The sequence below is a fragment of the Montipora capricornis genome, chromosome 9, assembly GCF_036669925.1.
Source record: "Montipora capricornis isolate CH-2021 chromosome 9, ASM3666992v2, whole genome shotgun sequence".
Taxonomy (NCBI): Eukaryota; Metazoa; Cnidaria; class Anthozoa; order Scleractinia; family Acroporidae; genus Montipora; species Montipora capricornis.
The window spans coordinates 32,706,159-32,718,954 of record NC_090891.1 but is presented as its reverse complement, the minus strand read 5'-3'; the positions used below and the strand labels follow the sequence as shown (position 1 = coordinate 32,718,954).

At 41.1% G+C, this 12,796-nt stretch overlaps 3 protein-coding genes across 8 annotated transcripts in view; 2 read left to right on the top strand and 1 right to left on the bottom strand.

Moving 5' to 3' along the window:
- Positions 1–1,787: 1,787 nt before the first annotated feature.
- LOC138016263 (uncharacterized) lies at positions 1,788–7,257 on the top strand. 2 transcript variants are annotated; one of them, XM_068863441.1, is made up of 2 exons: positions 1,788–1,966; positions 5,538–7,257. In XM_068863441.1, the coding sequence occupies exon 2, from the start codon at positions 5,538–5,540 to the stop codon at positions 6,657–6,659; it is 1,122 nt and encodes a 373-aa protein (XP_068719542.1). In that variant the 5' UTR covers positions 1,788–1,966; the 3' UTR covers positions 6,660–7,257. The 2 variants fall into 2 exon arrangements, with proteins under 2 accessions (XP_068719542.1, XP_068719541.1); XM_068863440.1 differs by lacking the exon at positions 1,788–1,966 and adding an exon at positions 2,711–2,801.
- Positions 7,258–9,221: 1,964 nt separating this feature from the next.
- LOC138016262 (uncharacterized) overlaps positions 9,222–12,796 on the bottom strand; it is a 23,071-nt gene continuing 19,496 nt past the window's right edge. For all 5 annotated transcript variants that reach the window (XM_068863434.1, XM_068863435.1, XM_068863436.1 and 2 more), the window contains one exon: positions 9,222–11,091. In XM_068863434.1, coding sequence (XP_068719535.1) covers positions 9,818–11,038 — 1,221 coding nt within the window. In that variant the 5' untranslated portion in view covers positions 11,039–11,091 and the 3' untranslated portion in view covers positions 9,222–9,817. The remainder of the gene's footprint in view (positions 11,092–12,796) is intronic.
- Positions 12,632–12,796, top strand: part of LOC138017532 (uncharacterized) — a 777-nt gene continuing 612 nt past the window's right edge. Inside the window, exon 1 of the mRNA XM_068864594.1 lies at positions 12,632–12,796. This exon is cut by the window's right edge and continues 612 nt beyond it. Within this exon, the coding sequence (XP_068720695.1) occupies positions 12,632–12,796 (165 nt within the window).

The window sequence follows — 12,796 nt, the reverse complement described above, 5'->3', positions numbered from 1 at the left end:
TAGCCAATCATATGTCCCCATTTTTACCAATGTTGCCAAATACGCGAATCATTGCGTGGAAATTCGCTCAGCTGTCAACATTGGTAAAAATGGGGACATATGATTGGCTATCACCTAACCCTCGTGGGAATACCGGATCTCGCAGCAGATCTACAAATAACTTAAGAGGGATTACGATGGGAATAGGGCCAATATGAGCGATTTCGGTCAAAATTTGAATGGTCCATAAATCGCTAAAATTTGGATGAAAATGCCTTATATCCAGCAGTTGGTGTGGAAACAATATTTTTTCCTCAGTCGTAAAAAGAAATCAACCAGAAAGCGCGTGAAATTTAATTTTGGAGGAACCATCTTCCAAGCGTTTTACGTTCGCTTTTGTACAATGTGGACCGGAGGATACCGGTGACGGAAATGCGTCATTTAAAATTTACCCGGTATTATTTATTATTTTTAATATGATCTGTGCAATGCAGATGATGTTGGGTATACAACCCGACACCAAAAATTCGGCTATTGGCCGACATTTTTTGGAACTCCCACGGTAGGAAAGATCTTTTGAAAGAAAACCAATTTAAGGTCGTAAGAAAGTTAAATATTAATGTTTACATTTATATTGTAGTTAAAGCGTTGCGTCAGCAGGATCGAGAAAGAACGCAAAACAAATTCGGAAAATTCTTACCAATTTCTAAAAAGAGATTTGTTTAAAACGTTGGATTTTTATTGTTTTGTCTATTATCCTCGTGGTGATGACGTTTTTTTGGGACCACAGTTTCCATGTCTTGGTGCAAAACCGGACGATCAGCTGAATTAGTAACTGTTGATTTCACTTTCTATCCTCCAGTCCACATCACAGGAAAAAATAACAGATTCCCATTTTTGGCTATTTTAGGGTATTTAAAGAATACCAACAAAAATCCCAAATTTGGAAGAGTGGGACAAGTCCCAGTCAGGGAACTTGGTTGGGAATTCCCTGGTTGGGACTTGTCTCAATTTGCCAAATTTGGGATTTTTATTGGTATTCTTTAAATACCCTAAAATATCCAAAAATGGGAATCTGTTATTTTTTCCTGTGTGCATTGAACGAGTTACGTGGTGGTCAGTTTCATCCATTGTCTCTTTTTTCTTCTCTCGGTACTTCGTGCCTCGTACGGAAAGCTTCGCTTTCCGAAGTTCGTCTCCCGAATATTGACGAAGATAATATTTGAAACGGCACGATTGTTTGTGTAGTTTGATTACGTCAACAAGATCGATTCGCGCTAAATTTAACTGGAAAAACGGTCAAATCAAATACTACTCCCCCACTCCCTGTACATGTGGTGTTATAAGAAATAACTCTGGAGCAGTCGTGCTTTGGTGTCCCATCGAGCACATATGAGTATCATCTTCGAAATCATGTATGTGTTTCAATGTTCTACGGAACCGGACGTGAACATTGAATACCGTACTTATTCGGCTACAAGCCGATCTCGGCTTTTAGCCGAGGCCCCAAACTTCTTTGCGCAAAAAATGAACTTGATTGACACGAATTGCAAATGCACAATACCCGGATATAAACCGAGACCCATTTTAGGTCTTGATGTGTATTACCGACTATGGAATTTTCGTAATTTAAAATACAAATTGAAAATGACTGAAAAATTATACTCAAAGTAATAAAATGAACACAAAAGATAAGAAACAAACAAGCGACGTGATCGTGATGTGATTATTGACCCCACTGGAAACATGTCTTCGCACAAGCGAAGCGTTTTATAAAAAGGTTATTCGACTGGAAACCTTACAACCTCGCCTTTAAACTTAAAATAGTCGCCGAAGCAGAAGCTGTAGAAAATAACTCCGAGATCGCCAGAGAATACGGCATCAGCGAGTCGATAGTTCCGTCGCTGGAGGAAAGATCAGGCAAATCTGTTTAACGGCGAGCTCGATCAACGATTGTTGGCATGGTTTTCAGAGCAAAGAAGTCAAGGTAAGATTTCCCCTTTAATGCGTACGTTTTTTTTGCTTGGAAAATGTCGATTTAAACAAGAAGAAATCCACTTGCGCTTTCGTCTCGAGTTTGCTATGGTGTCATACGTATGTTAGAAGCTTGTTTACACACAGATCGTGCAATCTCGTAAGATGATACAACAAAAGAAGTGCCGGCCGGAAATAATTGACAAGCAAAGTGGAGATCAAGTGCTGGTAATTGCCGGCTGATGTTATTGTTTATGTTGTCTCCCGGACAACGAATTTGAACGCCATTGAAATGTGCAAAACGGCCCACATATCAACACTTGCTGTTTGTGAATGATCAATCATACGAATAATGTATCAACGTCATTTGTAACGAATAAAAAATGAGGAACGATGAGGAGTAAGGGATATCAACACATCCTCTTTTAACAAACGTGTTGAAATACTACCGTTTTTCAAAGGACATGTGAAATGAAAGTTTCATTTCAGTATTGGAAACGAATATTGTCCCAAACTTCAACCAAACTCAGTGCAAAACACTGCTGCAAACAGGAAATTTAAAAAAACAAATTTACACCAGTCATCCTACGCACAAATTGTGTTTACATCGATTAGGTCCATTGGTTCCGATTGAATGGACGGCTATTCATGGATCTCCTTAAAGGTTGTCAGTGGAACATTTTATAAATTCCAAGCACCTAACGTAAGCTTAGCATCTCTATTTAGTAACTTGTGGAAAGAGTATAAATATAAATGATATTTTGTTCCAACCTAATAAAAGAAATTTGCAACACGGGAAATTGACTGACAAGTCTTCTACGTTTGAAATAAGTGAATCAAGCCGAAATGTAAGTTGGAATTGAATTTAAACTTAACATTTCATATTATCATATGCATTATAGTAGTTTTTGAAGGCAACCCTCTCGTTTTCAGTTTAAGTACTCTCAGTTTGTTTCACAGGATTTTTTTTACGTAACGTTTTAAAGATCGCATACGCTCAAAACCTCTAGCCGATGGAATATGGAAATGCTCTTTTTGCAGGTTTCATGCATGAGATGATAATGCACTGCTGTTCGCGGTCTGTTTTCTGCTTTTTAAACGAACTCTTTTGATTCTCACAGGGGTTATTTCGCAATCTGCGCTGATTGTAGTCAACAATTTCAGTATCACGTCGATCGTGTAAGAAAGTACTGTGATAGTGCCAGGATCCGTCTGTTTGAACGTATTTATGTAGACGCATAATCAGACGAACTCCATTTTTGTCCAATTCAGTTCCGGATGGGTGATTCGTTTTTAACACTGAATCTTGTCACTCACGAATGTTCGAACCCCGATCAGGGACACTCAAGGTTTTAAAACAAAGATAATAAAGATAATAAAGATAAAGTTGAAAATTTATCAGGACTCATATGCGTCCCAGGCCTAACTTAAGAGAAAGTGTTTCCCTTGTAATTACATCTGCTAATCAGTGTGTGGAACGTTTAAGACCCCACTCATTGTTCGAAAACAGCAGGGCCCCCGTTATCGTGGCCTGCATCTCGCGCTTGCCTATATATTTGATTGAACACTGCATCAAAGAAGCATGGTTAAAGTTTCCCTCGAGATATCATGTCCTCTATAATGTATGAGAGGTTTGGGCCAGGCCGGAATCACGCCATATAAAACCTTGTGTAAGGCTCGCTTATTCCTGAACACGGAATGAATACGGTACTGTGGGATTTACCACAGGATTTTTGAGCTCTTGATGTGGGCGACCTGAGTTGCAATGTTTTCATGTTACGCAAAAGTTGTTCGACGCCAAGACCGAGTAACCAGGCCAGCTGGCTCCCTCACATTCAGGATCAACGGGCGCGACATATCTTCAGTAGTTTTTTGATCACAAGTGAATTTACGGACGATGTTACGCTCGTGTAGGCACGATTGCATCATTTGCTAACACTCGTGTAGGCACGATTGCATCATTTGCTAACACAGAAAATCACAGGAGGTGATTATTAGTGTATCACCTAAAAAAAATAGTGTTATAGGGTGCTCGCCACTTGCGACCAAATGCAAAAAGAAGTACGGAACCGGTTAAAGTTTGGTATTGATCAAACATTTTGGAATTTTACAAAAAAAAAAGTTCGAAGTGTTTGAAAATGACGAGATATGAACTTGTCGGCGCCACTGTTATTCATTTTGTTGCTTTGACGCTCATTTGAAAGGAAAAAACTCGTTTATTTAAAAGAATTGAAAACATGTTTACCTTCAACAACTAGTACTTCCCGTATCGACCTCAAATCAAACTGTATGAACTTGCGCAGGTATTTATGTTTTGTTCTTTGATTTTCGTTATTTTTTTCGAACGTTAATCAAAGTCATTCCTAAGTCGCAAGCTTCAACAGCGAGTAGACAGTTTTGACTTCTTTTGTTTCAACAACTTCGTGTAAATTGTCGTTGTTAAACGTAAGATATTCTTACAACTGCATACAGCTTAGCGTTAAATTTGTAACACAAATCGTGAAGTACGATATATATTTAGCGCCGGTAAAATAAAAGAGACATTTTATCAAGCAAACCTGGTGTTTGGTGTATTGTTTTGTGATAGTGTATGTTCTGTAGCGAAATCAATTATTTGATCAAAATATAACGAAAATTCCACCCTAGTGGGAAAAGAATTGTCGAGGAGTGACACGTGACCAGCCTGAGCCAGGGGTGAAAAAGGTGTTCCATTTAACTTAAGTCCGTTCGCGGTCTGGCGATCGCAACTTTTACGCGCCAAAATAAAAACATGGCCGAGAACGGCTGGAACTGGTGAGACCTTTGAAAACTTATAAATGGATCGGAACGTTTCCAACGGGAAAACAGGCCTACCATTTCAGACTTCCCGCTGCTCCCGGAAATTTTCCAGTGGAACTAACCAAAAAGTCGTGTTCCATTTCCAACGAACCGGAATTTCCGGAATTTTTCGTAAACAACCTTAGAAACCTTTCTGTGAAGTAAAGCAAATTAAAAACACATTATAATACGAGACATTAAGCAGAGTCGAAGCTGGGTTGGTCGCGCCCCCGGGGTCGCGCCGCGTCAAACGCTACTCATAACCACTGAACCATCGAGATCAGCTTTTTGAAAGAAATATATCATGTACGTTTGAATTCTAATCACAGAGCTAACCGAACCGCTTTTCATGCTACAGAAGTGCTTTTTAGGCCTAATTTATAAAAACAGTTTTAACTGCCAGTCATTTAGTGTTAATCACCTCTAATCACCCAGAAATGATTATAAAATATTTTGTAACTAATCTTTATTGTGAGCGTTAATTTAGACAAAAAAGATGCAGCATTTAGCGAGAAATAATAATTTATGTAAAAATCTTGCAAAAAAAAAAAAAATTCGGGGAAATTCAGTGGATGGTTTTGGAAGAGTTTTAATAGTGATCAATGTAGAAAGAGGGAGCCTCGTTTTGTGATTGGCAACATGAAGTTTATCTCTGCGAGGGGCACCGTACCCGAGTTCGATCAGTGCCCGACAGTTGATTGTGTTGCCCGTCTAAACGTGAAACTTACATCTCTAACTAAAATGTCTTCACTGTTCCGTAAATTTAGATGCCACCTTCACTCAGTCGGATGAAACAAGAAGACAGTAACCACTCATTTGGTAACCAGTTAACTAACGTTTTGCATCAGCCGGGCTGTTCGGATCCAAACTGCTTTCTTCCAGCATGTATTAATGTGAAACTACTAAAGAGCCATGCACAGAGATGCAAGAAAAATCGCAAACGCTGCGATATTTGCAAACAGCTGCCAAGTGGCGAAGAAGACCAAGGGTTATCGATGGGAAATACGTTGCAGTGCACTCCTCCGGCTAATGCCATGAAGGACTGCGATATGCAACCAAGGAGTTTCCCGCCAACAGAGGTAGAGACTCAGAATACTGATGATGAAATTAGCATAATCAGGATTGTACGTGTCCCTGAGAGCCCCAAGAAGGACTTGCAACCGTCACAGCAGTTCCAGAACATGGTGAGTTGTAATACTGCCGCAGCCAATCCAAACTGTTTAGATTATGGATCGTGCAATGCTGTAATACCACGCGATAAAATGACCGTCACTGCCCATCATTTGCAGCATCAAGGGCAGCAGCTGCTAGAGCAAAGTGGTCCTATCTCTCTACAGATTATCAACAATCTTAAGAATGAGACCAAACCCGCCTGCAGCCAAGTGATGTTGCCCACATCCAGTCAGGTCATGATTCCCAGATTAGAAGTACTTTGCAAAGCCTTGCAAGCGCTTACTACTGTTATTCAGTTGGTGAAGTCATATGCACTAGAGATGCATGCCATTCCACTATTAGAACAGGCGCTGGCGGAGATGAAAGTATCAGCGTTGACTCATCTTGATTGCAATGCAAAGCCGACGACTTTGCCCATTATCAACACATCAGTAGTGATGGAGTATTGCGAAAGTGACAAATCCAGAGAGGAAAGCGAGGGATTGCCATTGTCACTGCCTCAAACAAACTCTTCCCTCTCGGCGTCACCACCTTCCTCAGCGGGGTTAATCAAGCTAGAATGCCTTTCTCCTACAATTGGGCCGCCATCACCAGACGTACCGTCAGATAAAGGAAATACTGTCGAGGATCTTTATGAAGGCATGATCGGCGAAATTGATGTCGATCCGGAGGATGTGTTGCTGGATTTTGTTGAAGAACTGCTGGGGTCAGAGTGATACCGAGCTCTCTCGGTCACGGAAATGGACCTGCGCCAGGCAATCGGGGTCGTCCCTGTGTGGACTCCCTTACCAAACCATCCTTTCTGGATGTGAAGCCACTGTCCGGCCTGCGGTTGGCAGTTTTTGATCCATCCCTACCCCACCTCCCCGAGGGATCCATGTAACCCCTGCCTCTCGTGCCTGGGTGTTACGTCATCACTACTTTTGTCAGCTTGGTTAGGTCAAAAAGCGCTCGATAGTGACGACAGAACCCCGATCTTTTCAATCGTTTATTGAATTGAATTGTGGTTGTATGAAGTCATTAACTAGCTCACGCGTTATGGACCTGGCCCCTGTTTCATTTGTGGGTTTCTTGTGAACCTGGGCTTAGTTGCTTTGGGTTCTCCTTTATCCCTCTCCCGTTGGGTTCACTTAGTCAATATCCTTTGAGCCCTTTCTAGCCCTGGGTATCCATGTGATCGTTTCCTGGCGCAACATGGCTTTTCGTAAACTCCTATACATTTTCCAAGTCAGTAAACAGTGTTAAAGTCGGTCGGTTATGCTATAATGATTTGACATTCTTTAGACTTTTCTTTGTCAGTAATTCACCTAGGTACAGCCACAAATAAAATGTTCAGTCTTTGCTGAGATAAAGAGAGAAATTTATCTAGTTTGGTTTACAGATCTAGAGAAGTTTTAATTTTCATCGATTTTCGAAAAAAAGAAACATAAAGAAACCATGGAAAAAAAACAATCAAGGGGAACAGAGGCGAGATGTGTTACTGGCGCCAAGCGTCGGAATAAAAGAAAACGTGCGCCTCAGTAGGTGTCAGCAGGAGCTCACCAAGGGGAACCTCTATCGTCCATACTTTGCCTAAGAGTTAACCCTTTCCCGAGTAGAATTATTCATAGAGCACCTCCCTTGCGAGATTCAGCACGCCCACTGTTGTAAATGCCAATCAAAACAATGAAGCTATCTCAGCCTCTAGGGAAATATGATACTTTTCGGGCAAAAACTTGTTCCTGGAAAGGAAAATTTACTCCGGAAAGGGTTGACTCAAGGAATTAGTGGAGATAGAGGATCCCCTTGATGAGTTCCTGGTCACGTGAGATTCGGCTCCAAGCGGTTGCAATCATGTTACACCACTCTTGTTCCCAGAATGACCTGGTTTATTGTTCACGCCGAGTAGTGTGAGAATCTCTGCTTAAATTTCTTGCTCGATCAGCCAAAAACCCAGCACAGAACTGAAAAACTGAATTTCTTAATTAGTAAGCAGACTCAGTTGTTCAAAGACTTTATCCAATGGATACTCCATTGGATATCCATTGGATAGAAACTACACAGTTTCTATCTGTGCAAAGATTGAACTATTTGCTCGACTGTGAATTTACATCAAGTAAACGTTTGTTCGAATAGGAGGTTTTCACGTGACGTCATCGCCTCCATGTTGGTGGACGAAAACAAAAGATCTCTCATTAGCTCCTTTTGACCAGAATTCGTACATTTCTCTATTGCTATTAGTGTCCTTAGAGGTTGGTTGAAAACGTCCTATTCCTTTGTCATTGTTTAATGCAAAGTATATTTTAAACTCTTTACAGCGACTTATCCACTGGATAATAGCGACTTAGAGTGGTTTTCAATTGAGTGTCGAAAGTGATTAGTGAATTACTTTGCTTTTGCATTACTTCACTCAGTGATTGGTTCAAAGCTCTCGCGCCACTTTCTCAACCAATCAGAAGTGAAACAAAAACCAATCGTGGCTTGCGCGTGCACATTTTCCCGCGCTTTGTGTCGGCTACGTGTAATTACTTCGAGTTTTGATTGGTTTACTGGATGTCTCCGTCCTTTTTGATTGGCCAAAGTAATTACTTTGGTTTTGGTTTTACGACACTCAATTGAAAACTGCTCTATCCACTGGATAATAGCAACTTATCCACTGGATAATAAACTCACGCGGCGGCCTTTGGACAGTTGGGGCCAGATGATCTTTGGGGACATATGGGTCAATGAGCCTTTTTGTGTCCTCAATGATTTACCAATTTTAATTGATATATATTTCGCTGAATATCGAAACTAAAAGCATGTTGTTTGAACATTTGAAGCCAATTTGATTTTAATAAAGAGATTTATAGAGTGTTTTCACTCACGTGATCAGTAACCTTGTTTTTCCACCGAAGCAAAAGAAAACGTTTGCATGATAATAGAACTCAATTCCCGGGGAATTAGTTGGGTATACCAACATGGCCGCCGTTCCATTGTTTTGGTACACCAAGATGGCTGCCGTGACGTCACGTGAAAACACTCTATATCTTGATGACGAGAGCAAAGATTCCTCCTACAAGCAACGCAAAAAGAAAAAGATCATCCGGCAACGCCAACATAGCGCGCTCGTGTGTTGCATTTTTCTATAAAAGGGAAGTAGCGTCGCCGAGTGGTAAAGAAACCGCACTTGCAGCTCCGGAGCTCCCGGGGTTCAAGTCTCACCCGGCCATTGGCTGAAGTGGTTTTCTCATCTCGGCTGCGCTGGTTGCCTGTCTTCCATCACGTGAGGTATATCAGTCCAGGATTGGTCAAATTAGTCTCAATAATTTGTTTTATTGCACATACAAAATTGGATTCACTTGACTTTCTAAAGTAGTTTTCTTAAAGGATATCAAAATTTCGCTTGAAACGGAACGGTAGCCACTCACTATGAAGGATGTGGCCCTCCATTAACAACAAAGGTTTGTGATGCAAACAGCACGGTGCAAACATAGCTGTCTTTTTGCAAAACTAACCAATATGAAGTTTTCATGTAGCGCGGCGTACTGCCATCCAATTGATTGCCTCGCGGGTGTCCTTATCAAAGTAGATAAAAATCAATATTAGAGCATCACGGCTTTTGTAAACTGAGTTCTCCATATATATGTTTTTTAAATGTAAACTGTACGTATTTTAAAGAAATAAAAGTAAAAACTACATCATTGTGTATTTAAATTATCGCTTAGACCAATCTATTGGGCATGCAACATCAACTTGAGAGCTTAATTATCAAAACCTCTGCAGGTAGAGATTGCATTCGAATTCGGAATCATGATTTCATTTCTGCTCAGTTGCTATGCCTCGCTATTTCCTTCTCAATCCAGAGTACTAAAATGTCTTTGAAACTTTGGAGTCCAACCAAATCAAACAGTATTTAAGACGAAAAAATGCTTCGGAAGTTTTCCACGGTGTTCTCGAGGGCGATAAACGATTCACTATCGATCTTGTGTTCATCCCGTTGCTGGTGACCATCGTCATACTGAAAATCCTTCAAAGCAGTTAAATCCGCAATGTGTCTACCAATGTCTCCATTCTTCAGCTGAACAGGATGGCATCCAAACGACAAGGAACGTCTTGATGCGTAGAAGAGATCCGACTCAGAATCAGGCACAGACTCGTTTGCGTTCACCATCTGTCTTTTGAAGCTAGTAGAATGTTCTCCCTTAGGATTTCTCTTCCGTTTGCATGGAGTTCGCCGAGCAGCGATCTCCATTTCTTTTGAGGCGTTGTTTAGAATACGTACAAAAACACAGTCTAAATGATGTGTTCTTGGTTCTGAAAGAAGATCACAGAGCCTTCTTACTGCTGTTACCAAGAGTCGTGAAGGATTACTACCGCCCTGAGCAATGCCGACGTGTAATGCTTGAAGTGGATTCAACGGGTTACCTGAGATCTGAGATTTTCTGGGATCTTCATAGAGGCCATACATCTTGTGTGGCTGATTTGCGTTTACAGGATGCGTGACTAGGGAGGTATTTATTCCGTCTGTTGGAGTTGACATTCCCACCAAAGTAGCTTGTGGGACAATATAACGGGACCAAGGAGCTCCTTGCATACCTTCAAGATCTTGCTCAGTGGCGTTCATGTCTTCAGAGAAACGTTCACTGAGGTCGTCAAGGATATTTTCCAAACTCAACGCGGCTTCCGCAGACGTGATGGATGATATCCCTGAATCTACGCTTTCTACAGACACCCTCCTTTTAAGCCCTCCTGAGTAATGACGTTTGGAGTTCACCAAACGGCAAGTTTCCATCAGCGTTTTTACAAAACTGCTGGAGTCATCCAAACTAAGCGCTTGCACAGAAGGAGCTGAAGTTACCCTTTTCCCAAAGCCGTCTGAAGTCTGAGGCCTTGAGAACGCTGAACGCCAAGTTTCCATTTGCTTCTTTGCCAAGTTGCTTGAATCAGACACATCCTGCATGCTGGTTGAATCGCAAGAATTTGGTGGGCTTGGCCGACTTGGCCTACGTGTTTCAACTGGAGTCGCTGCATTTGTCATTTCTCGATACCATAAGTCATCGTGATTAACAGGCGGTTTGTGAAAATCTTCCTGTTGGTCCCCGGTTAAGTTAGAAGAGGCAGAAGTTCGTATCATCGTGACATGGGCTTCCAGAAGTGTGGTCTTTGATTCCAAAACTAAGCTGTGTACTGAAAAAAAAAAAAAAAAAAAAAAAAACTTAATATACAGAAGAGACAGGAGCTGTGTTATTTCCCCTTGACTATTCCTCTCTACCAACAGCCCCCACCTCCCCCAATCCTCGACTTATTTTCTTGAATGGATTACTGAACAATCTGATGTATGCCGGCAGTTCCCCCGACTATTGCGTCAGTATTGATGATGATATGAGTGACCATATAGAATAGGCGGTCCTGTTGGTGTGTCCAACTAATCCTCCGGGAATTGAGCTCCATTATCATGCAAACGTTTTCTTTTGTTTCGGTGGAAAAACGGTCAACACTAATGGCCATCCATCAAACTGACATTGGACATTTTCTTTCAATTACACGACGCAATAACCCATCTTAATATGAGAAGCTTATCGCTGTAAAAAGAATGAAAACAGGCAGAATTAGAGCTTTAGTTCAACAAGAAATAGCGTTTCTAAGCAAAGCCGCGCTGATCTACAGTATTTAGGTCTAAAAACCACTTTGAAGACGGTTAGCTTTTACTTTTTTTGCTGGGTACTACCATGTCAATACTCTAAAAGATTCGATTTTCCAGGAACTTGTCTCGTTAGTCTGGTGGATATTGGAATATGCAAGGAAACTCCATCGATCCGGGTTCAACTCTTTGGCTCGCCTAATCTGAATGTTCTCTGCACATTGAAATGTTTGTTTCTTTGAAGTAGATTTGAAGACTGAAGTAGATTGTACGTCGTGTAGGTTGAATAAAAAGGGTTGTGAGTTTGAGGGATGGCAATGAGTGTTGACCTGGAAAAACAAGGTTACTGATCACGTGAGTGAAAACACTCTTAGAGCGTAGCTAGCCATTTTTGGTTTGTAAGCCCGATCCAAACTTTGTGATTTCGTGGAAGTCAGAGGATTAAAAAATGAACTTATTTTAATGAGTTCAAACAGATGTAAAGCGATTTTTTGGTGAATTTTGTTGTAACCCTGGGTGGCTTTACAAACAAGGAACCATATTTTTTAATGTCACCATGTCTCAGTGACTCTTTCTTCAATATCAACGCGATTTCCATTACAAAAAAACTTTTTTCGTGAATTCATTGCAACTCTGGGTTGTTACACTATGTAAATATCTCACAACTTCTCACTAGCACCTATCGCACAGCACGCGCAACCACCTAATTAGCATAAGCACTACCGCCGCACATTTATATCAATTAGGCAGTTATTCAAATAAAGATCAGTTCTTCATAACGCAAACTGAATAAACAACATGGTGGCAGCAGTGCTGGTTGATCATTTCTCAACAGATATTTGGATTTAGTGATCTACTTGTAAAGTTTTCTCCGGTTCAAACGAAGATGACTTCGAACACACCGTTTCCAGAATTCAAAACAACAGGAGATGAAAAGCACGACCTTGAAACCTACATCGAGGATTTGATAGATTACTGCATAATGCAAAATTGGTATGATACATCGAAAGAAACCGACGAAGCCAAGTGGACCAAGCCGGATAAAGCTATGGCATGCCTCAGGGCGTCTCTCCTGCGGCTAGAACGATGTACAAATACAGTCTGGATTTAAGTGAAGCCGATTTAAAGAAACCTCACAGTGTTGTCAATGCGTTGAGAGAATATTATGGCGCCAGTGTTGGAGTGTCATGGGAACGACAAAAGTTCCTTCGCCTGCTACAACAAGAAAATGAGTCGATCGCGTCATGGGAG

What these genes read in the sequence shown, in the direction of transcription:
- LOC138016263 (XM_068863441.1), top strand. Translation starts at nt 5,538, where the DNA reads ATGCCACCTTCACTCAGTCGGATGAAACAAGAAGACAGTAACCACTCA.